General features: G+C 47.5%; 1 protein-coding gene across 1 annotated transcript in view; it reads right to left on the bottom strand.

The window, feature by feature from the left end:
* FER1L6 (fer-1 like family member 6) overlaps positions 1–25,743 on the bottom strand; it is a 145,717-nt gene that overhangs the window by 37,581 nt on the left and 82,393 nt on the right. Inside the window, exons 22-30 of the mRNA XM_047783301.1 lie at positions 21,078–21,188; positions 20,646–20,807; positions 18,722–18,902; positions 16,515–16,741; positions 14,294–14,416; positions 12,309–12,348; positions 10,672–10,784; positions 8,743–8,874; positions 7,716–7,841 (exon numbers count right to left, since the gene is read on the bottom strand). Coding sequence (XP_047639257.1) covers positions 7,716–7,841; positions 8,743–8,874; positions 10,672–10,784; positions 12,309–12,348; positions 14,294–14,416; positions 16,515–16,741; positions 18,722–18,902; positions 20,646–20,807; positions 21,078–21,188 — 1,215 coding nt within the window. The remainder of the gene's footprint in view (positions 1–7,715; positions 7,842–8,742; positions 8,875–10,671; positions 10,785–12,308; positions 12,349–14,293; positions 14,417–16,514; positions 16,742–18,721; positions 18,903–20,645; positions 20,808–21,077; positions 21,189–25,743) is intronic.

A 25,743-nucleotide genomic window follows, 5' to 3' on the forward strand; every position in this document is an offset into this window, starting at 1 on the left:
TTTAGCCTCTCCATTCTGCTGTGAAAAGTTATCAGCTTTGGGAGTTCCCTGGTGGTACAGCAGGTTAAGGATCCAGAGTTGTCACTGCTGTGGCTGAGGTCACTACTGTGGAGCAGGTTAAATCCCTGGCCCAGGAATTTCCACATACTGTGGGCATGGCCAGGAAAAAAAAAGTTATCAGCTTTGCCCGGGTTCTACTTCCTCTGGAGTCATCTCCCCAGTGGAAATCGGCCCTTGGCACAGAGTAATGAGGGATTTACTGGACCAAGAAGCAGAAGGAATGCATTTGAGTTCTTGGTTTTTTTTGTTTTGTTTTGTTTTGTTTTTTTGGCTTTTTACCTTTTCTAGGGCTGCTCCCGCGGCATATGGAGGTTCCCAGGCTAGGGGTTGAATCGGAGCTGTAGCCCACCAGTCTACACCAGAGCCACAGCAACAAGGGATCCAAGCCACATCTGCAACCTACACCACAGCTCGTGGCAACGCCGGGTCCTCAACCCACTGAGCAAGGCCAGGGATCGAACCCACAACCTCATGGTTCCCAGTCGGATTCGTTAACCACTGTGCCACGGCGGGAACTCCCCTAGTTCTTTTTCTAGGCAGTCACGTGATCTTGGGCAAATCTCCCTCTCTCTGATTTATCTATAAAATTATGGGATGTTCCTAAAGGCTCCTCCCGGAACTAGTGGGCTCTGAATCCATGACCCTGTTGGTCTTACTTGTAGGGTTGGTCAGCTGAGCAATGATCCACTTCTCAGAGCAAGTCTGATTTTTACATAAGCTGGGCCTTAAACTCATCATGAGGGACCCGGATAGGGAACTGGTGAGGAATGATACAGAGAAGATGGAAAAACTGCCGAGATGAGAGCTGAGTGAGAAACAGTCCCATTTTTAGAACTCTCTCCTACAGACAGAATGGCATAAGCACACGAGGCTCTATTTTCAAGGATGTTCACTGAAGCGTTGTTTAATGGCTAAAGATTGTAAACAACCTGCATGTCAACGACTTAGGGAGAAACTCAATCCAAAATAGTCCCTGCCTCATTTACTCTGTCGTCACATTACCCGATTTTAATTCTTTGCATAGCAGTTATTTCAGACATTCATCTGTTTTTATTCAACTGTTGTTTATTTTTATGGCCTCCTACTACCTGTGGCACCCCCCCAGTAGTGCATAATCTCCATGAGAGCAAAGGTACTGTCAGAGTTCCCGTCGTGGCTCAGTGGTTATCGAATCCGACTAGGAAACATGAGGTTTCGGGTTCAATCCCTGGCCTTGATCAGTGGGTTGGGGATCTGGCGTTGCCATGTGGGTTGCAGATGCGGCTCAGATCCCGTGTTGCTGTGGCTCTGGTGTAGGCTGGCGGCTTCAGGTCTGATTAGACCCCTAGCCTGGGAACCTCCATATGCCATGGATGTGGCCCTAGGAAGAGACAAGAAAAAAAAAAAAAGGGTACTGTCTTGTTCATTGTAATATCTCCAAGACTTAGGACAGAGTCTTCCCAATATTTGTTTAATGAATGAATGAATAAATGGATGCTATGTTAATTCAAGAAAACACTAGATGGCTACTTATAGGAATGAGAAAGAGCTATACATACAGACCTAGAAAAATGTCCAAGGTACATTACTAAGTAAAAAAAGAAAACAGAAGATCAATATGTAATGCGTGAAGCAGGACTCAGTTAAATAAAGACCTGGGTGTGGTTGTAGACAAATGTAGAGATGTGTTTGCATAAGAAGAGGAAGTTATGTGTGGGGCTGGAATTGCAGAGGTGGGGGGATTTGGTTCCTTTCTCTATGCAACTTTTAAGTGGTATTATTTTTACTTCTTTGGTGTTTTATTAAAAGATTTTCAACATAGAAAACCCTAAGGACTCAACCCCAAAACTACTTGAACTGATTCATCAATTCAGCAAAGTAGCAGGATATAAGATGAACATTCAGAAGTCAGTTGCATTTCTGTATACCAGCAATGAACTATTAGAAAAGGAATACAAAAATACGATACCTTTTAAAATTGCACCTCACAAAATCAAATACCTCGGAATACACCTGACCAAGGAGGTAAAGGACCTATATGCCGAGAACTATAAAACTTTCATCAAAGAAATCAAAGAAGATGTAGAGAAATGGAAAGATATTCCATGTTCCTGGATTGGGAAAATCAATATTGTAAAAATGGCCATACTACCCAAAGCAATCTACAGATTCAATGCAATCCCTATCAAATTACCCATGACATTTTTCACAGAAGTAGAACAAACAATCCAAACATTTATATGGAACAACAAAAGACCCAGAATCGCCAAAGCAATCCTGAGAAACAAAAACCAAGCAGGAGGCATAACTCTCCCAGACTTCAAGAAATACTACAAAGCCACAGTCATCAAAACAGTGTGGTACTGGTACCAAAACAGACAGACAGACCAATGGAACAGAATAGAGAATCCGGAAATAAACCCTGACACCTATGGTCAATTCATCTTTGACAAGGGAGGCAAGAACATAAAATGGGAAAAAGAAAGTCTATTCAGCAAGCACTGCTGGGAAACCTGGACAGCTGCATGCAAAGCAATGAAACTAGAACACACCCTCACACCATGAACAAAAATAAACTCAAAATGATGTAAAGACTTAAATATACGACAGGACACCATCCAACTCCTAGAAGAAAACATAGGCAAAACACTCTCGGACATCAACATCATGAATATTTTCTCAGGTCAGTCTCCCAAAGCAATAGAAATTAGAGCAAAAACAAACCCATGGGACCTCATCAAACTGAAAAGCTTTTGCACAGCAAAGGAAACCCAAAAGAAAACAAAAAGACAACTTACAGAATGGGAGAAAATAGTTTCAAATGATGCAACCGACAAGGGCTTAATCTCTAGAATATATAAACAACTTATACAACCCAACAGCAGAAAAGCCAATCAATCAATGGAAAAATGGGCAAAAGACCTGAATAGACATTTCTCCAAAGAAGATATACAGATGGCCAGCAAACACATGAAAAAATGCTCAACATCGCTGGTTATAAGAGAAATGCAAATCAAAACTACCATGAGATACCACCTCACACCAGTCAGAATGGCCATCATTAATAAATCCACAAATAACAAGTGCTGCAGGGGGTGTGGAGAAAAGGGAACCCTCCTACACTGTTGGTGGGAATGGAAACTGGTACAGCCACTATGGAGAACAGTTTGGAGATGCCTTAGAAATCTATACATAGAACTTCCATATGACCCCGCAATCCCACTCTTGGGCATCTATCCGGACAAAATTCTACTTAAAAGAGACACGTGCACCCGCATGTTCATTGCAGCACTATTCACAATAGCCAAGACATGGAAACAACCCAAATGTCCATCGACAGATGATTGGATTTGGAAGATGTGGTATATATACACAATGGAATACTACTCAGCCATCAAAAAGAATGACATAATGCCATTTGCAGCAACATGGATGGAGCTAGAGAATCTCATACTGAGTGAAATGAGCCAGAAAGACAAAGACAAATACCATATGATATCACTTATAACTGGAATCTAATATCCAGCACAAATGAACATCTCCTTAGAAAAGAAAATCATGGACTTGGAGAAGAGACTTGTGGCTGCCTGATGGGAGGGGGAGAGAGTGGGAGGGATTGGGAGCTTGGGCTTATCAGACACAACTTAGAATAGATTTACAAGGAGATCCTGCTGAATAGCATTGAGAACTTTGTCTAGATACTCATGTTGCAGCAGAAGAAAGGCTGGGGGAAAAATGTAATTGTAATGTATACATGTAAGGATAACCTGACCCCCTTGCTGTACAGTGGGAAAATAAAAAAATTAAAAAAAAAACAATAAAAAGATTTTCAAATTGGCTTGGGAGTTCCCTTCATGGCTCAGCGGTTAAGGAACGTGACTAGGATCCATGAGGATGCGGGTTCGAACTCTGGCCTCGTTCAGGAGGTTAAGGATCCAGCATTGCTGTGAGCTGTGGCATAGGCAGGTCGCTGATGTGGCTCAAATCCTGCACTGCTGTGGTTGTAGTATAGGCTAGCAGCTGTAGCTCCAATTCCACCCCCAGCCTGGCAACTTCCATATGTCACAGGTGCAGCCCTAAAAAGCAAAAAAACAAAAAAAAAGATTTTCAATTTGACTTATTATTTAGTTAATTAATCTTAGTGTGAGGGAGCCAACCACACAAAATCACCGTGACCAGAAATGTCAGTGAAAACACTGTCCATAATTCGTCCTACTCCTGACGCCACAGGGCTGCCACCCTCAGACCCGCCCGTTCTCCAGTTCCAGCCCAAGCCCTTCTTTCGTCACGTGTCGCCTTGGCAGGAACCTGATCTGCAGTCCTGGACTTTGTCTAGAGGGTACTGGACATAAAAAGGTGTGCAGTGCATATTTGTGAAATGAACAAATAAATCATAATCCTTCTCCAGTCTCGACAGTCCAAAAATTTTCTTCCCCCGCTTCAGACTATTCAAGGTTTTCTAAACAATGTTCTATAGAACCTGAGTTCCGAAGGGTTTTCTGTAGGGAGGAAAAATAAGTGTGGGTAGCAATTTTTTTTGTTTGATTTTTGTTTTTGTTTTTTGTCTTTTGTCCTTTATTTTTAGGGCTGCACCCATGGCATGTGGAGGTTCCCAGGCTCGGGGTCGAATCGGAGCTGTAGCCGCTGCCTACGCCAGAGTCACAGCAACTCGGGATCCGAGCCACGTCTGCGACCTACACCACAGCTCGAAGCAACGCCGGATCCTTAACCCACTGAGCGAGGCCAGGGATCAAACCCACAACCTCATGGTTTCTAGTCGGATTTGTTTCCACTGAGCCACAACAGGAACTCCCAGTAAGTTTCGAAAATGCTGCTGGAACTGCTGATGGTGCAGTGGGTTAAGGACCTTGCTTGGTCAGCTTGGATCACTGCCGTGGTACTGGTTCAATCGCTGGCCCAGGAACTGCCTCAGCTGAAAAGAAAGGAAGGAAGGAAGAGAGGAAGGGAGGGTGGGAGGGAAAGAAAATGCTGTTAAAGATTCAACAGTTAAAAGGGATGCGAGGAGTTCCCATCATGGCTCAGTGGTTAACGAATCCGACTAGGAACCATGAGGTTGAGGGTTTGATCCCTGGCCCTGCTCAGTGGGTTGAGGATCCGGCGTTGCTGTAAGCTGTGGTGTAGGTCACAGGCGCGGCTCAGATCCTGAATTGCTGTGGCTGTAGCGCAGGCTGGTGGCTACAGCTCCGATTAGACCCCTAGCCTGGGAACCTCTACATGCCGCAGGTGCGGCTCTAAATAAGGCAAAAAGACAAAACAAAACAAAACAACAACAACAAAAGGGAGGTGAATTAGTAGATGCACAGTTTCTTGAATGTATTGGAACACGTGGTCCATTTCTGGAGGAATGCATATGACTTGTCTCTCCCAAGACACTGCTACCTCATGAACAAAATTTTGAAAAGCTTATTCTAAACCCTCCTGTGGGCGGTTTTGCCCGGCATTGTCAGTGATGCTTTGCAAGCACTTCTCATCTTTCCAACTAGATTGTGACTTCATTGTGGGTTCTTTTCCCAACACAACATCCCTAGGGATTAGAACCTGCCTGGCACATGGGGGCCATGGCATGGATGACATTGCTGCTGCTAACACAGAAAACACGAGCACTGCGTGGCGAAGGGGAACTTTGAGTGCTCCTTTAGCAGGCAAGAATAGCTCATCTTGGTTTTATGTTTCATCTGTGTTTCTAAAAAAGATTTAGGCAATTTAGGCAAAGAGTTAATATAAAGTAAGATGACTGCAATCAAGGAAAATGATCAACACCAAGGTCAGGAGATGAAAACAAATAATGAACAAAAGCCCCCACACAGTTGCTTTGATTGAGCCTCACATCTGGCCCAAAGCTTCCTGGCAATCAGGCCCCAAAGTTTTGTAATTAAAGTTTAGGGCTCTCATTATCAGAAAGGAGGAAGCCTGGAGCAGATAATATTTTTCTTGGAAATATATTAGAAAGGAAGTTTCGGACTGTCACAGAACAGAGGCAGAGCCACAGGGGGTGGGGAAGGATTTCACAGCGCCCACCAACCTCGTCTGTCCTGGTACTTCCCTCCAATGGACTTGCCTGTGAGCTTCCTATTTCATCCTATTTGGTTTTCTGCCCAGCTAGCAGGCCACCACGGAGAGCAAAGAAAGCGACACGGAGCAGCCCTATCAGCCTGGGAAGTACCTTCCCTGCGTGAGAAGCCGGCAAGTGTCCGTGTTACCCACCAAACTTCACACCCACTCTTATGGACCGAACTGCATTTTCTCAGAATTCCTAGGTCAGAGCCTTAACCCCTAATGTGGCTGTATTTGGAGACAGGGCCTTTAGCGAGCTAGTTAAGGTTAAATGAGGTCATAGGCTGGCATCCCAATCCGATAGGACTGGTGGCCTTATAAGAAGAGGAATAGACAACATATTTCCCCTGAGGCCCCCCCCCACCCCTGCCACCACCACCCTTTATGCACCCAAAGGAAAGGCCACGAGAAGACAGAGCAAGAAGATGGCCATCTACCAGCCAGGAAGAGAGGCCTCGACAGAAACCGACTCTGATGGCACCAATGATAGGGCTACAGTAGGCTAATTAAATAGTTAGTCTAGGAGTTCCCATCATGGCTCAGTGGTTAATGAGCCCAACTCGTATCCATGAGCGAGCCAGGGTTTGATCCTTGGCCTTGCTCAGTGGGTTAAGGATCCAGCGTTGCCATGAACTGTGGTGGAGGTTGCAGATGTGGCTCAGATCTCATATTGCTGTGGCTGTGGTGTAGGCTGGTGGTTACAGCTCTGATTTGAACCCTGGACTGGGACCCTCCATATGCTGAGGGATCGGCCCTCAAAAAAGACCATAATAAATAAATAAATAAATAAATAAATAAATAAATAAATAGTCAGTCTAAAGATACCACTAGGGGATTAAAGACAGAAAGGGAATTTTAAGGGAGCTTGGGAGACTACTGCACTTAGGATGGATAAGCAATAAGGTCCTACTGTACAGCATAGGGAGCTATAGCCAATCTCTTGGGATTAAAACATAATGGAAGATAATATGAGAAAAAGAATATACATATCTGTATGACTGGGTCACTTTGCCATACAGCAGAAATTGTCACACTACTGTAAATCAGCTATACTTTAGTTAAAAAAATAAAAATGGGAGTTCCCATTGTGTCTCAGGGGTAATGAACCTGACTAGTGTCCATGAAGATGTGGGTTTGACCCCTGGCCTCGCTCAGTGGGTTAAGAATCTGGCATTGCCATGAGCTATGGTGTAAGTCGCAGACGTGGCTTGGATTCAGCATTGCTGTGGCTGTGGTGGAGGCTGGTGGCTGCAGCTCCGATTGGACCCCTAGCCTGGGAACTTCTATATACCACAGGTACGACCCTCATAAGACAAAAAAAAGAAGAAAAGGAAATTTAAAAAATTAAAAAGTTAAAAAAAAAAAAAGGGCAGTGTGTCTGAGTGCTCTCCCATGTCAGGGATGGTGGGTTCGACTCCCAGTCTGAGTTTTGTCTAGGTGCGAGTCCCACCCAAGAAGGCGTGTGGTTTCACCTTGACCATGGACTTGCAGCCACCTGGAGAAAATGCATGTCTGTCGTGGGTCATGCAGCCCGTGCTATTTGTTACGGCTGCCCTTGGCGATGACGACGAGCCCTCTCAGAGTGGACAGGGATGACTCACCGCCACAATATACACCCTGATCAGGACTGGGACCGGGTGGTTGGCTGGAATCCCTTGCTGGACTCTCAGCGGTCCACTGTCCTCCATGCTGGACGCTTCCGGGCTTTTGTAGATGCAGAAGGAGCCCTGGAACCACACAGCGAGCTACCGGTTAAAACATGATGGTCCTGTGCCCCGTGAAAACCCCCGAGGGCACAGCGCTGGGAAAAGAACACAGCCTGGGACCCAGCAGGACCTGGGGTGGTGCCGCCCTTGCCCCCGGGGTATCTCAGGCAGTTCGCACAACCAGCCTGCATCTGAGCCTCTTTGTGGTACATCAGTGAAGGGGTGTTGGTACCATAACCTCCTCCCCACAGGGCCGCTACGTGGGGGACGTGAGCAGGAGCATCAGACGGGCCCCCTCGTGCCTTTTCCACGTGGGGTGCAGAGCTAGTGCTCTTGCCCATCATCTCATTCAGCCCGGACCGCAGTATTGCTATTTTCAGATGCTGCAGCCAAGGCTCGGGGAGGTCAAGTCCTGTTCAAGATCACAGAGCTAGTTAGTATTCCAACAAGGACTGAGGTCCAGGTTGGCAAACTGCACGCCTGTGCTATTTCCAACACATCTCCTTTGTATAAAAGGCCCGGGCAGGCAGTAGGTTCATAGGAAGTTTCCACTGCTGCTTTGTGATGCTGACACAGCAATTGGGCCAGATGAAAGGTTGGTGTTGTCATCATTGCGAACAATCCTTCAACTGGTAGGTTCACATCCATCGTACGTTTGGTAGGTCAGGGGTGGGAAAAGCAAAGTAAAACTCAGTGATCCTTTTAGGTAACGACTCTGGCTCCTCATATGCCACAGACGGTGTGCCAACCCACTTCGCTGGCCACAAATCAAATATCTCAACAGATCTGGGCAAGGTTTTGTGGGGCTCTAGAGAGGGTCTTGCATAGATGAAGGATTTGTCTTACCCCGCCATCTGACAGAATTGAGTCCTGACATTGATGAGCAGGACGGTCAAATAAAAGGGTTAACCCCGGAACTTGCCTTAAACTTCCCTATGACTCGGTCTCCATCCAGGCCGTGGTCATCTTCCACAGACTTGCCTCTGAGCAGCTCAAAGGTTTTTACCCAGTCTTCAAAATTGTTGAATTCACTCTCAAGATCCCCATCATATATCTTTAGGAAGAAGGGAAAAGGGTATGTTTAGAGGAAAGAACACCCAGGATTGATTTAATGAAAAATGCCAAGATTCTGCAAAACCAGCCTTCATATATGACCCTTGGAAAAATCTAAGAGGCCTCTGTTAATTTATCTTCAGCAAAGTGAGGCATCTGATTGACTCAGCATTTCTAGAACTACCACTCTGAAATTTATAAAACATTTCTGATAAGGAAATTCCAAGAAGTATAGCAAAGTCAAACATTTTTAGTATAATATATAAATACAGATACGATAAATTTTTTCTTTGAAGGGCCACACCTGCTGGGCATATGGAGGGTCCCAGGCGAGGGGTCAAATTGGAGCTGCAGCTGCCGGTCTACTCCACAGCCACAGCAATGCAGGATCCTGAGCTGCATCTCCGACCTACACCACAGCTCATGGAAATGCCAGATCTTTAACCCACTGAGCAAGGCCAGGGATTGAACCTGCATCATCATAGATACTAGTTGAGGTGGTTACTGCTGAGCCATGGTGGGAACTCCAATATGATAAATCTTTTTTTTTTTTTTAATCTTTTTAGGGCCGCACCCATGGCATATGGAGCATCCCAGGCTAGGGTTCTAATCAGAGCTGTAGCTGCCGGCCTATTCCACAGCCACAGCAATGCCAGATCTGGGCCACATCTGTGACCTGCACTGTACCTCATGGCAACGCCAGATCCTTAACCCACTGAACGAAGCCAGAGATCGAACCCGAAGCCTCATGGTTCCTAATCAGATTTGTTTCCACTGAGCCATGACGGGAATTCCCCCCAATATGACAAATCTTTTTATAGCCAGTTGATGTCACTGGTTGTTGATTTAGACTATAATATTTTGAGGACATTCAAATTAATAAATATTCCTTAAATATTCAACTCATAACACATATAAAGTAATAGAATATTTGTATTATTAGGTACATAAATATGAATTTTCCAAGCAGGAAATTACATAGATACTTCAGAAATGCAAAATTGAACTGAGTTTTGATTTGGTAATGTAATGAAATCACTTATTCAAATTTCCCATCAAAATTACTTATCTAAATTCATTATCTAGGTACACAATTTTCTTTCGTACGCCCGATTTTCCCATCCATCAGCATGTCTCTAGCTAATTGCCTCTGGCTGATGTTAGGATCAGTCTGACGGGAATAACTTCAGAAAGAGGGAAAACTCGGAGTTCCCTTCGTGGCTCAGTGGTTAACGAACCCAATTAGTATTCATGAGGTTTTGGGTTCGATCCCTGGCCTCGCTCAGTGGATTAAGGATCTGGCGTTGCCGTGAGCTGTAAGTCACAGACGCAGCTCAGATCCTGAGTTGCTGTGGCTGGGGTGTAGGCTGGCAGTTGCAGCTCCAATTAGACCCCTAGCCTGGGAACCTCCATTTGCTGCAGGTGGGGCACCCCCTCCAAAAAAAAAAAAAGGTAAAACTCCTGCTATTTCGAGTGTATACACATTTGCCTGATGATGTCCAGCTCCTAGAGGTGGGCCCAGGGGAACTCACACACTGTAGATTACCTGGCTGGATCCAGGCTAAGCAATGTAAGTTAGGCCTTTCTCAGTAAGAGGTGGTAGAAAATGGCAAACTAGCAAGGCTCCACTGTCTTGCCTCACATGCTTGTAAAGGTTTGTTTCTCTGCATCGATGGTCATAACGCAGACAATGTCAGCCAGTCCAGACAAGGGTATTGCTGGAGTTGACTAAAGTCAAAAAGAACTCCCTTCCGGGTTTCCCACCCTCTCCGCAGCCAAGATGGTTGAGTCCACACACCTTCAAGACGGCCAGGTTGGGGATTTCATCTTCTTTGAGTTTCTTCTTGGGCATTTTGTCTTTCTTCTTCTTCGGGCTGTCGATATTTACCACTACCTCGTCTGGTTTCGTCTCTGTGGATATTTAGTGGCAATTGTTAGACTCTACCTGGCTGCTGAGATGAGAAGAGACCTTAGGCTCCCCCTTTCCCTCGCTCTGGTGTGTATCTGGACCCTTCTTTTTAAAAAGAAATGGTAACATTTCTTTCTTTCTTCTTCTTCTTTTTTTTTTTTTTGGTCTTTTTTTTAGGGCTGCACCTTCAGCATATGGCAGTTCTCAGGCGTCCAACCTCTCAGGTTCTCAGGGGTCGAATTGGAGCTGTAACTGCTGGCCTACACCACAGCTACAACAACACAGGATCTGAGTCACATCTGCGACCTGCACCACCACTCACGGCAACACCAGATCCTTAACCCACTGCGCAAGGCCAGGGATCAAACCTGCACCCTCATGGATGTTAGTTAGGTTTGTTTCCCCTGAGCCAGGACGGGAACTCCAGAAATGGTAACATTTCAATGCAGGATATCCACACATGGCCCTGCAGAGTGTGCACTGCAGGAGCGGGGGAGACACCACACACATAGCAGTCCAATGTCAACAGATGCCTTGGGCCTGGCAATCTGTTGGCCTTCCCCCCAATATGCAAGAATTCATTGAACTAGGCACAGAGAGGGTAAGGAGTTTGTCCGGTCCCCCAGGTAGCAAAGAACAGACTCAGGGCGGACTGACTCCAAAGCTTTACACACATTTCCTTCTCAGAAAGGATTAGGAACTTGAGAATCATCTGGTTCAACAACCTTAAACTGAAATATGTTAAGGGCCTGACACATGGTCACCAATGCAGTTCGTGAGATTATGCAGCAATTTTTTAGGAGCAGGTGCTGGAGAAAAACCTCCTGAGACAGACTTCAAGCTCCGTTATTTTCTAGCTGTACAAACTTGGGCAAGGTCTTCGACTTCTCTGTACCTCTGTTTTATTATCAGCAAATAAAGATCCCATTGCTTATATCATAGGGTTGGTCTTCGAATTAAATATGATCATTAGATGTCACCTGATGAACTGTCCCTGGCTCTCGTTTTCTTACTTTTTCTGTGCCCTGAAACCACACTTGGTGTTACTGGAGCTTTTAGGCCAAGACCTACCCTTGGCTTACGTCGAGTTTGCGGTCATTTCAAATCCCAGGCCTCTTTCATTTGAGCTTCCGCCAACCTAGATTGATTCGATCCTTGTCACCTGAGTTTTGGATGTGAAATCGGGGCCGCCCCTATTAAAGCTCTTCGTGTTGGTTCTGGCCTGCCATCCCAGCTTGCTCCCGTGTTTACTCTGCTGTTTCTATATCCAGACCGTCAATGCGGGGACTTGAGCCAAAGGGTCGATTTCAGCATTGACTTCAACTCAGGAGACCTGGGATCTAGTCCCGCCCAGTTCAAATCAGCTAAGTGACCTTTTAAAAGGGTGGTCATTGTCCTGAGATCGCTTCCTCACTTGCGAAGTGAGGGCGTCAGGCTCCGAGGTTGCTCCTATGGCTCCCAGTTTATCATTTTTCTCACCCAAGGGGTCTTCTCTTATGTTCAGGTGTCCCCCGCATGCCACTTACCTGCGCTGCCTTTTTTCTCCTTGGAATTGCTCTCCTTTTCCTTTGAGAAAAGAGGGAGACAAAATGATTGATTCAGTCATGCCTCATTTATTAACTCCGATGGCTAGCAGTTCTAATTCCATTATCTTAGCCCTCTGCCTCCTCAGAGATCTTTTTTTTTCTTTTTACAGCCCCACCCCGCAGCATATGGAAGTGCCTGGGCTTGGGATCAAATGGGAGCAGCGCTGCAGGCCTACGCCACAGCCACAGCCACGCTGGATCTGAGCTGCTTCTGTGAGCTACGCTGCAGTTTTCAGCAACACCAAATCCTTAAACCAATGAGGAAGGCCAGGGATTGAACCCGCACCCTCACAGAGACAACATCAGGGTCTTGGCCAATGAGCCATAACTGCAACTCCACTCAGAGCCTTTTACTTTTTTCTCTTTCTTTTTTTTTCTTTTTAGGGCCGCACCTGTGGCATATGAAAGTTTCCAGGCTAGGGGTTGATCAGAGCTGCAGCCACGAGGCACAGCAACATGGGATCTGAGCCACGTCTGTGACTATACCACAACTCACAGCAACACCATATCCTTAACCCACTGAGCAAGGCCAGGGATCGAACCCACATCCTCATGGATGCTAGTTGGATTCGTTTCCACTGTGCCACAATGGGAACTCCCAGAGCCATTTTAAAAGCGTATGCGAATAGTCCTCAATAGCCCCCAGTAGGCAGGGAGATGCCCTGCCCTGGAGAAGAGGTGCCTACACATCCAAAACAAGGGCCACCAAGCCAGACGTCCTTGTGCTCTAGGTGGGGGCTCATCTAGCCACGGGGAAAGCAACCCCTCTCTCCACTCTTCTTCCACATGACCCCCCCTCCCCCATCTGCAACCAGAGAGTTTTCCCTGCTGGAATGTTGGAATTGGGTCTGTTCCAGCTTGGCAGAGAAATGGCAGCTCTCACCGGAAGCGGTAGTGCCCGCAGCAGCAAGAGGAGGGAATCTGGAAGCAGGGACTAACCTTTGGTTTATTGAACTTTGTGTCAATAGTCACGGACATAGTCCAACATGTAGAAACTATGCTCTTTCCAAATAAAGAATCGGAGGAGTTTCTCTTCAATTAAATACGATGATAACATCTGAATCCTTTTCCTTTCCCTCTTCACTTGGGGATGAGAAGTAATTCAGCCTGAATCTCCAGACCCACGCCTCCCTGATTCTCTGATTTCGTAACTTAGCCCCCTTTTTCTTCCCTGGGTCCGGACCCTGCTCTGGTAACCTGCTGATTCTTCCCATTTGCTAAGGCCGAGACGTCTGCCTGTACTTTGAGAGTTCCCCATATGAACTTAGAATCCTGCTGGAGACCCGGGACTCTTTAACCTGGATACCTGCAGATAAACCTGAAGCCCCCATCACTGATGCCCTCCTGTCCAGAGACCCCATTTCTCCTGGCTGGGCCTCGCTGAGACTGACCTGGGTGCCACAATAGATGGCACATCCCTCCAGGATTTACAGCAGAGCCTGTGTCCCAGGGCCAGCTCCAGCCAGACAAGAGGGATTTTGTAGCTCTGGACCCCTAGTCCTTCCAGGCTTTGAGCCCTTCTGCAGTTAACAGAACCATGCTTGAGTAGGGCTTACCCAAATTGGAATTTTTTTTTTTTTGTCTTTTTAGGGCTGCACCCATGGCATATGGAAATTCCTGGGCTAGGGGTCAAATTGGAGCAGCAGCTGTCGGCCACAGCCACAGCCACAGCAACACCAGATCCTCCAGGTCTGCAACCTACACCACAGCTAGCAGCAATGCCAGATCCTTAACCCACCGAGCGAGACCAGGGATCGAACTGGCGTCCTCATGGATACTAGTTGGGTTCGTTTCTGCTGAGCCCCAATGGGAACTCCTATATTGGAATATAGAAAAAGGGATAATGTGGAGTTGGGAGGTGGGGCGGTGAAAGGTGTCGTGATCTCATAGAGCCACTCCACTGTCACAGCCCGGAGAGCACCTACCTTCTGGGCTTTTTTCAGGGAGGCATAATATTTAGACCACCAGTCAATGACGTTTTCAGCAGACTCATCCGCAATGGTCCTCTTTCTCCTCTTTGTAGACCTCCGGGAAGGCTTCCTGGCATCCTGGCAGGGGACAGGGATGGAGTATGAGTTAGGCCTCAAGGATCTGGTGCTGGTGGCTGACTAAGAAAGAGCACAGACAGGTACCCTCTACGAGGTGGTTGGAGGTGTTAACAGGTTTTGTGAGTGCAGCTCTCTGTCCCCCTTCAATAAATGCAAGTTTGATCATCTGTCATCCATTCATGTGTTTATTCGGCAAACATTTATCGAGCAGATATGAGATTTTGTGGTTGATGCCGAAGATGTCGGGTTTGGACACAATCCTCATATGTGGGAAGCTTCGAATTCAGTGGAGGAGACACTGCACGCTACAGGCTGCAGGAGACAGGGTGATACCGTAGAAGGAACTTCGCTTCCCAGCAATGAATATACATTGTGTGATTCTTTGTTTCCAGGACAACGACACCTGCTTACTTCACTGTCGTGAGGATTAAGTGACATAGTGGAGACAAGTCTCCTTTTAGTGTCATTTCTGACTTGAACAGGTGCAAATAAAGAACACCTTCAACCTGAGTGATGGGGATAGGAGAGGCAGTGTGGTGAATATATGGCAGAAAAAGGGCATGTGGGGAGAAGACAGCTGTGCCATGACAGATTCATCATGTATGTGCCATCTGTTTGCTCCCAGACATCTCTCAGGTACCTACGATGTGCCAGGCACTCTATCGAGTGCAAGGGATGCAGAGATATTTTTAAAAATCATCTTTGACCAGGTGAAACCCACAGTGTTATGGTGGCAACACACACATCAGCTGAGATTTGCAACATAAAGTGGCAGGTTCAATGCAGGTGGGATGGAGAGAACTCTGCGGGGGTCAGAGAGTCACGTGGAGCCTGGATGAAATGGGAAGAGAAGAGCCTGAGCAAATCGCCATTCATCTGTCTTACTCTGCTTTTTATTCCAGCTTTCACTCTTTGCTGGGCAGGCCATTTCTTAGGACTTTCTTAAATCTGCTCTCTTCTTAAAGGCAATCGATAAATACCTCAGACTTTTGCTCTCAAAATTATGACTTAAAAGATTACTGGTGTCCCCATTTGATGGTCTGTGTATGTATCCATCTCCCCTTCCAGAATCTCAACTAGCTGAAAATAAATCTCACTTGTATTTAGAATCCAGAAATACACCTTTCTTTTTTTTCTTTTTCTTTCTTTTTTTTTTTAATCTTTCTGTCTTTTCTAGGGCCACACCCGCGGCATATGGAGATTCCCAGGCTAGGGATCTAATCGGAGCTGTAGCCACCGGCCTACACCAGAGCCACAGCAACGCCAGATCCCACACCACAGCTCCCTGCAACGCCGGATCCCTAACCCACTGAGCAAGGGCAGGGACCGAACCCGCAACCTCATGGTTCCTAGTCAGATTCGTTAACCACTGAGCCACAACAGGAACTCCGAGAAGATACATCTTTCTGGTCCCCCGTGATGTACAAAACAGGTTCAAAATATTTGTGGAATAATCCTATGAGGAAGCCATTGTCTTTCCAAGCTAATGAATCGAGAAGCATTTCTTCTTCTTTTTTTTTTTTCTTTTTAGGGCATATGGAAGTTCCCAGGCTAGGGGTTGAATTGGAGCTGCAGCTGCTAGCCTATGCCACAGCCACAGCAATGCTGGATCTTTAACCCACTGAGCGAGGCCAGGGATCAAACCCACATCCTCATGGATACTAGTTAGGTTCTTAACCCACTGAGCCAGGATGGGAACTCCTAAGTCCACCTTTCTTTCCTCCCTTCCTTCTTTCTTTCTTCCTTCCTCCCTCTTTTTTCCTTTCCTTTCCTTTTCTTTTTCTTTCTTTCTTTCTTTCTTTCTTTCTTTCTTTCTTTCTTTCTTTCTTTCTTTCATTTCTTTCTAGAAGAGTTTCTGTTCAATTAAATACTGCTGTAACTAGCACTTTAATTTCATATATACTGACTTGATCTGATTCTACAACAATGGTGTGAAGTGAGTATCAGTGTCCCCATTTTACAGATGAAGAAACTAATGCTCAGCAAAGTGACGTTGCTGGCAGTGGTTACACAGCGAGTAGGTGTGAAGATTAGCATGTAGAACCTCTATGCAAACCTGAATATGCCATGTAAATATAAAGAGGGACGACATTCCAACCTTAGCTTTTCCGTCTTTTGGTGGCTCCTGGGCTGCAGGTTTGTGTTCCGGCTCCAGCATAGGGGATGAGTCAGGGACGTCGATCAGGCTGGATGGCTGACCCTGAGCCGAGTCGGGTACCACCGTGGGAGGCGGCTCAACATCCACAAAGACATGATCTGTCGGGAGCTCCTGAACAGAGCTGAGGGTCCCAGAGGGCTCAGTGGCCGTAAATGAATCTGAAATCACTGAAAAGAAAGTCCATGGGATCAGGCAACTGGGCTACAGTCAGGGTGACCCTTTCAGGGACCCAATGCTGGGACTCAGACAGACCTGGACTCAAATACAGCAAGTTCCTAACATCTCTGAACCTCACTTTCCATATTTATAAAAATGTCAGTAAAAATACCCATGTCACTCGTAGATAAATTAGATCTTTTTTTTTTCTTTTTGTCTTTTGTCTTTTTAGGGCTGCATCTGCGGCATATGGAGGTTCCCAGGCTAGGGCTTGAATCAGAGCTGTAGCTGCCGGCCTGCGCCACAGCCACAGCAATGCCAGATCCGAGCCGCATCTGTGACCTACACCAAGCCCGCGGCAACGCCGGATCCTTAACCCACTGAGCGAGGCCAGGGATCAAACCCGCAACCTCATGGTCACTAGTCGGGTTCCTTAACCATTGAGCCACGACGGGAACTCTGATAAATGAGATCATGATGCAAGACGCCTGGTGGCATAATAGGTAATCAGCAATAGATTGTACTTATTATTGATCCCTCAGAGTCATTTTAATACCTGTGGTCAGAGGGATCATGTTTGTTCAGGTTAGGGCACAGGCCCTCTGTATTGATTGCCTTCCCCCAGTGTGTTAACTGGGAGAAACCCTGGGGGCTCCAGAGGTCTGGAAACACCCCAGGCAGTGGCTGAACTCAGGCCACATGAGTCCATGTGCTTGACAGGGAGCAAGGCCATGTCCATGGACATTATAAGATTTTTTTTTAGGGCTGTACCTGTGGCATACAGAAGTTCTCAGGCTAGGGCTCAAATCGGAGCTGCAGCTGCTGGCCTACAACCCAGCCACAGCAAAGCAGGATCCGAGCCACATCTGTGACCTAGACCACAGCTTGCGGCAATGCTGGACCCTTAATCCACTGATCGAGGCTAGGGTCCAACCCACATCCTCATTCATAGCCATCCAAATGGCAAATACCAAACACCAACTAAAACAAGACAATCAGAAAGTTGGATAAGAAAGGTTCCTGTATGGCTCTGCCGGGTAAGTATCTGGTATTGTCCCTGGCCCAGGAACTTCCCCATGCTGCACGTGCAGGGGGAAAAAAAATAGTTGGAATAGCAGGTGCTGTTAAGGAGGAGGGAAATGGGACTCCAGATGCAGCGATGGCGGGAATATAAACGGGTATAGACTGGTGTAGCCCAGTGCAAACAAGTACAGCTCTCGGGAGCGCCCCCTGGAAGGACTTAATGAAATTGCACGTACACGTTCTCTCAGAACCAGTAAGCTTACTCCTGGATGTGTGGTCCAAAGAAAATCCCACACGGGATTCTCCCTCGAGGACCACACCTACAGCATAGTTTGTGGAAGCGGGGAGCTGGAGGCAGCCCAGGAGCCCGATAAGAGGAAAAAACAAACACAGCGCGACCGATGCAGCAGGTCACGGTAACAAGCGGAAGTACCCATAGCAGCGCGGATAGATCTCAAAACACAGCTTTGAGTGAAAAAAGTGGGAAACTAAATGAAGGTTAGAACATTGAATCACATCTGTCGACTAAATAGATTGACATTTTACAAGGATCTGCAGTGGGGGACCCGCCGAGGGGAGAATACTGGGAGTAAGATTGGGAGGGTGGGTGGATATGAGAGAAAAGCCTTCCACAGACCAGGGATGACAGCACAGTAGGAACTACCTGGTCTCTGTGCCTGAAATCCCAAACAGAACAAATGCCAGTAGCATCAAGAAAAGAAAAATGTCAGGATCAGGAGGGAACTTGAGTCACAGTCAAAGAAGCCTTCTTGGGAAGTTGACCTTGACATCAGGCTAAAAGTCAGAGTGTGGCAGCAAAAGAAGGAGAGGGCACCACGGGGGCAAATTCCTTCAGAAGGATCCACTTGACCATGGGGCCTGTCCTTTGGGCCAGGGCCCAGCGCAGGCACCTGCAGGCACCACGGCTTGGTAGCCTGTAGCTCCAGAATCTAGAAGGCGCTTCCTACCTTGGCCAAGTTGGGTTCCGTCCACCTGTGAGGCGAGGGCCAGGGGCTCCCTAGATTTACACAGATACTGTTTCAAGCAGTTGATGGTGTAGGTGCCCACCAGGGTGCTCCTCCCGAAAGCTCGCCAGTCCACCACGCAGATGCTCAGGGGCGGGTGCAGAAGCTCGTTCTCAGGCAGCTCCTGCCGGGTGAGGTCAGGGTGAAGTGGGGCACTGCCTGGGCTGGGCCTGGCTGCTGGTGCCCTGCTGACCCGTCCGGGGCAGGACCAGACCAAGCCAGGCATCCATCCTCCCTCTCTCCCTGCCTTGTCCTCTCCCTCTAGGGCACCCCTGTGCCTTGCCAGAGTCTGGAGCACTGCCGCCTCAAGCCAGGGAGTCGTGACCCCAAAATAGGAGGGAGGGCACGAACCATTCACCCCAGGTGTAAATTGCAAACATTCACCCACTTCCAAATTTTCTACCGCAGTCACCTGCAATCCTCTTATTTTGTCATTATTTATCCAAACTCGCATTTCAGATGAACATATATCCAGACTCAAGATATAAAACAGGTGAAAGTTGGCGTTCCCTTTGTGGCTCAGCAGGTTGAGGACATGCTCTTGTCTCCGTGAGGACGCGGGTTCCATCCCTGGCCTCGCTCAGTGGGTTAAAGATCTGGCATTGCCGCAAGCTGCATCATAGGTCATAGGTAACAGATAGAGCTCAGATCTGGTGTTGCTTTGGCTGTGGCATAGGACTCAGCTGCAGCTCTGCTTCAGGCCCTAACCCAGGAACTTCTCGATGCCTTGGATGAGGCCCATTAAAAACAAACAAACAAACAAAAAACAATGACAAAAACCACCACCACCAAAAAAAGAAGAGGATGAAAGCTGAACCATTTAGATGGAGCTGGGGGTGAGGAGTTAGCACCCCACCCACTCCTTGACCCCGGAGACCCTCCCCCGCCTGGAGTCTCAATGAAGCCTAGTGTGAAAGGTTTGCAAGCACATTAGGCATTCTTTAATTCTCATCCTTAGACCAGGTGGCCATGGGAGCTGACTGGGTTGGACAAAGTAAACCTTGACTTCACAGTTGGTTCCAAATCAGAGCACAGAAAAGTACCAAACCAAAAAAAAGCACAGGTGTCCAACACCACTCTAGCAGCAAAATTCACACGTAAACTGCTGACGGGCAATGTACAAATTTCTTTTTAATCTAACCATTAAAATAAGGGTCCTGATGGTACCTCCTAGGCCAGTGGCTCTCAGACTTCAGTGTGTATGAGTCACCTGCAGGGCTTGCTAAGTCAGAGGTGTCTGGGCCCCAGCCACCACCAGTTTCAGATTCAGTACTACAGGGGCAGGGCCTGGGAATCTGCATGTCTAATGAGTCCCTGGGAGATGCTGATGAGCTGGGGACCGCACTTTGGGAACCGGTGTCAACCTGCTTTGATTACTGTTTGATCTACCCCTGGAACCTTTAAAAACAAAACAAGAACAAAAGTCTATTTTATCCCATTCTGAAATTCTGGCTTTTCATGGAATTAGACTATTCTTTCTTTCTCTTGTCTTTTCATCTTTTCTAGGACCGCACCCACGGCATATGGAGGTTCCCAGCCTAGGGGTCGAATCGGAGCTGTAGCCACCAGCCTACGCCACAACCACAGCAAGGCAGGTTCCAAGCTGTGTCTGCAACCTACACCACAACTCATGGCAATGCCGGAACCTTAACCCACTGAGCAAGACCAGGGATCGAACCTGCAACCTCATGGTTCCTAGTTGGATTCGTTAACCACTGTGCCACGATGGGAACTCCAAGACTATTCTTCCTTGTAAGTGGTGGATGCCTAATCATCTAAAACATCTCCCCAAGCCAGGTTCAGGGAGGAGTGGGCGGCATCTGTGGAAATAAGGGACCGAGCAGGGGAGGGGGAGGGAGACCCGCACCACTTCGAAAGCATCTGCCTGGACGCTGAAGTTGGGGTTGTTCTTGTAGCTCTGGATCACACAGGACTTGACTCCGCACCCCCCACACTCGATGAGGACCTGAGGACGATCCACCGAGAGGAGCTGCACCTTCTTCATTTCTCGGACTCCCCAGAAGAGGACCTGAGGAGAGGACCAGCAGGGCTGTTACCCACAGGCCCAGGGAGAGGCCAGCAGGTGCCCTGGCTCAGGGGTGGGAGAGTCAGAGGTGCCAGCCTGAGAACCACCATGTGTGTTCTTCCAGGAAAGGACGATGCAGCTCCTTGAGGGCTCCGTCTGACCAGCTAAGGCTCCTTCCCGCCCCACAAGTCCCTTCACATGATGCAGGCATGACAGCAATGCGCCAGTGCCCTTTTGTCCCAAAGAGCAACCCAGTTCTTCCCCGCCCCATACCTCTACTCGGTATTTACTCAGCACCGGCCGGATGCTGGCAGGGACTGGGTAGATTTGGGTGACATCCGGTGGGTCAAGGGGAGGGAGCCCTTGCAGCCCAGATGCAGGGACCTACCACACAGAACAAGCACTGGTTAGCACATATACACAATGGAATACTATTCAGCCATAAAAAGGATGATATAATGCCATTTGCATTGGATGGTTGGAGCTAGAGATTCTCCTCCTAAGTGAAGTAAGTCAGAAAGAGAAAAACAAATATCATATGATATCACTTATGTGTGGTATCTAGACCACGACACAGATGAACCTATCTACAGAACAGAAACAGGAGTTCCTGTTGCAGCCCAGTGGTAATGAACTCGACTAGCAGCCATAAGGACAAGTCTGAGCCCTGGTCTCACTCAGAGGGTTAAGGATCTGGCATTGCCATGAGCTGTGGTGTAGGTCGCAGAGGTGGCTTGGATCTGGTGTTGCTGTAACTGTAGTGTAGGCTGGCAGCTGCAGCTCAGATTCAACCCCTGGCCTGGGAACCGCCAGGTGAGACCCTAAAAAGACAAAAAACAAAACAAAACAAAACATAAACAGATTCACAAGGAGAGCAGACTTGGAGCTGGCAAGAGCGAGGGGACTTGGGGAGGGGTGGAGTGGGAGGTTAGGGTTGGCAGATGCAAAAGCTATTATGCACGGAAGGGACATAGTCCTACTGCGTAGCACGGGGAACTACATTCAGTGTCTCTGATAAACCATAATGGAAAATAACATTTAAAAAAGGGTTGTATATAATCACTTTGCTGTATAGCCAAAATTAACACAACATTGTAAATAAGTTACGCTTCAATTTAAAAAAAAAAAAAAACAGAACTTTTTTTTTTGTCTTTTTATCCTTTTAGGGCCGCTCCCATGGCATATGGGGGTTCCCAGGCTAGGGGTGGAATCGGAGCTGTAGCCGCCAGTCTACACCACAGCCACGGCAATGTCAGATCCAAGCCGTGTCTGCAACTTACACCACATCTCATGGCAACGCCAGATCCTTAACCCACTGAGCAAGGCCAGGGATGGAACCCGCAACCTCATGGTTCCTAGTTGGATTCGTTAACCACTGCGCCACAACGGGAACTCCCAAAACAGAACTTTTTTTTAAAAAAAGAAGAGGAAGTTAGGAGACGGAAGGAAGATGAATGCTGCTGTAAAATCACTTCATGGGAAAGACTGTCACTGTTTTCACCAAAAGAATGTTTCCAGCTGAAAATGTAAATCAAGACCATGCATTTTATCACAGTTAATTATTTCTTCACTGACAAATGCATTCATTCACAAGGGTGACCCATACTTAGCACTTACGATGCGGCACAAATTACGAGGGTCAGAAGCTCTCAGTAAGCTCACAGCATAGAGGGGACGAAAAAAGACAAGTAGGTATGTGGTCACGACCTCACCCCATGTCAGGGGAACCACAGCCATGGGATGAAGGGGCTCTGATCGGATTCTGAACCTCTGAGACTTAACTCTCCCCCCAATATCCGCTCCAGGAGAGTCATTCAACCACATAGAGACTATGCCTTAATCAGTGAAACAGCAAATGAAGTCTTTTGAAGGCAGACCTCCAGGAAAAAGTGTCATTTCCTTAGCATCTGGAGTTAAAAACCACAGGAGGACAATCTCTGCGCTATGTTGAAATTTTGCACAAAGGACTTAGGAAGTCTCCTCAGGAAAGGGCCTTTCACACCATGTGGGCCACCTCGAAATATCTTCAAGACCTGGCTCTACATGTACGTCTTTCAAGAAGCTGCCCCTGGAGTTCCCATCATGGCACAGCGGAAACAAATCCGACTAGGAACCATGAGGTTGCGGGTTCGATCCCTGGCTTCGCTCAGTGGGTTAAGGATCTGGTGTTGCCATGAGCTGTGGTATAGGTCGAAGATGCGGCTTAGATCTGGCGTTGCTGTGGCTGTGGCATAGGCTGGCGGCTACAGCTCCAATTAGACCCCTAGCCTGGGAACCTCCATATGCCACGGGTGCAGCCCTGAAAAAGACAAAAAAAAAAAAAAAGAAGAAGAAGAAGAAGCTGCCCCTGAATCGGTCCCGGCCACTGTGGCCATGCTCCGACCCTTCTGTCCTTGGAGGTTTCTGTGTCCTCTGGAGGCTTAGAGCAGAAAGTAGTGTAATGAGCCCGGAAACTAGGCATGGCTGTGTGACTTTGCATGAGTCCCTCTCCCTCTCTGGGCCAGCTGACTCTTCAAGACCCTCAGGAGCCAGATGTTCTATTAAACATTGCTTTATGGGAGTTCCCATCGTGGCTCAGCAGTCCGTGAGGACATGGGTTCGATCCCTGGCCTCACTCAGTGGGTTAAGGATCCAGCGTTACCATGAGCTGTGGTGTAGGTTGCAGATGCAGCTTGGATCTTAAGTTGCTCTGGCTGTGGTGTACGCCAGAGGCTATACCCATTTGACCCCTAGCCTGGGAACCTCCATATACCATGGGTGCAGCCCTAAAAGGACAAAATAGAAATAAAAATTAAAATAAATATCGCTTTGGAGCAGGAGGTTTTCCTCAAGGTGGGAGCTTGTCTGACTTGGCCAAGAGGAAGTTTGTGTGTTTGTTTGTTTTGGTCTTTTTAGGGCCATACCTGGGGCATATGGAGGTTTCGGGGCTAGGGGTCAAATCGGAGCTGTAGCCGCCAGCCTATGCCACAGCCATGTGGGATCCAAGCCACATCTGCGACCTACACCACAGCTCATGGCAATGCCAGATCCTTAACTCACCGAGCGAGGCCAGGGATCGAACCTGCAAGCTCATGGTTCCTAGTCGGATTTGTTTCCGCTGCGCTATGATGGGAACTCCAAGGAAGTCTGTCTTCATCTCATTTCATTGTCAGACCCCTCACTTGATGCTCCAAATCCAGTGGGTTCTTGATAAATGTTTGTTGATTAACTGAAACATTGGCTCCATATGCTCGAAGAAGCCTAATTGCTCATCAAAACCTGCAAAGCACAAACATATCACCCTTTCTTTCTCACAGACATATTCTAGCTGGCAACAGCAGATGTGGTTAAGCCAGTTATAAGAAAGCCCAGAAAAAAGAAGACAGCAGTCACTGCAGATGCCAAGTAGGCTCCAGAAAATGATGCTGCAGAAGGAACCAGACCAGACACAGGAGCTGGGAGAAGGATGAGGTGAACACTGCCTGGGGCTGAAGAGGGGAGGGATCCATCCCCTCCTGAGAAAGCTAATTGTTCCCGCAGCTCCCAAGATAAAGCCACAAAACAGCTGTGATGGTGGCACAGGATGGTGCCTCTGGATGTGCTTTAAAAAGGACTATATGTTTGCCTGTCTTGGGGCTGCTGAGATGCTGGCCTGGAAAATGCCTTAAAGAAGCTCCTTTCCGAAGTGCCTCAAAGATGCCCTTAAGAGTTTAACATCCTGGATGGCTCCCACAGCGTGGTGGAGACTGAGCAACTCCCAGATAAGATTAAGCTTTTTCAGAGTGAAACGGGTTGGCTGCTGACCTATAAACCGCATGATGTGCAGTTATTTATTCAGCACAGGGGGCCAAGGGATGGAAAAGAATGGTTATGAAGGCAAAATGGTGAGAAGCAGGATAACTGGTCCAAAAGCCAGACTGCTCTAAAGTCCCAATGGAGACAAAATATCGGGACCTCAAAGGAAGTCCAGCTGCAAGACCAGGACAAGGGACCTAGGGTGCAGAATTTAAGGAGGTGCCACCCTCGGGGTCAGGTAGGACCCTCATCCCAGCCCCACCCATCTGAAAAATCACTGATGCTGCTTTCTCTGTCTCCCCAGCCCATCATCCGCACCTCCGTTATTCTTTGTATTTAGTGCAATGGATGGGTACCAGTTTGGGGCTCCATCACTTAACTAGCTGTGGAACTAAGAAAAATGACTCAGTATCACTCAGAGTCAGTTCTGTCATGTGTAAAGTGAAAATAATGATTTCCGATTCATGAGTTGCTGTGAAGAACTGAGGAGGCAGCATGCAAAGCACTTGGCACACTTTCTGGCGCCTAGTAAGTTCCCAAGGAGTGAGGGTACGCTGGAAATTGACAGGCCTCCTTGTAAAGATGAAAGCTCAAAAAGGAAGAAAGGAGGGAAGGAAGGAACAGAGGGAGGGAGGAAGGAAGGAAAAGAGGAAACCCCAGGGAGTTCTCTTGTGGCTCGATGGGTTAAGGATCTGGCATTGTCACTGGTCACTGCTGTGGCACAGGTTTGATCCCTGGCCCAGGAACTTACACATGCCTTGGGTGTGGCTGAAAAAGAAATGAAAAAAGAAAAAAAAAAAGATTAAAACTCAACTTCAAAATCATCTTAGTCTTTTTTTTTTGTCTTTTTAAGGGCCGCACCCGCAGCATATGGAGGTTCCCAGGCTAGGGGTCCAATCGGAGCTGTAGCTGCCAGACTACACCACAGCCACGGCAACGCCAGATCCAAGCCGTGTCTGTGACCTGCACCAAAGCCGGATCCTTAACCCACCGAGCAATGCCCATGTCCTCATGGATACTAGTCGGGTTCGTTAACTGCTGAGCCATGACAGAAACTCCCCAAAGTCGTCTTAGTCTTTAGTTGGACTCAGATGCTGCAGAATTGCTAGTACCCCCCATCTACCCCCGAAGCAGATTGAAATCCTCTCTTGAGGAAAATGCTATC

Source organism: Phacochoerus africanus, chromosome 6 (genome assembly GCF_016906955.1).
Source record: "Phacochoerus africanus isolate WHEZ1 chromosome 6, ROS_Pafr_v1, whole genome shotgun sequence".
NCBI classification, from domain to species: Eukaryota; Metazoa; Chordata; class Mammalia; order Artiodactyla; family Suidae; genus Phacochoerus; species Phacochoerus africanus.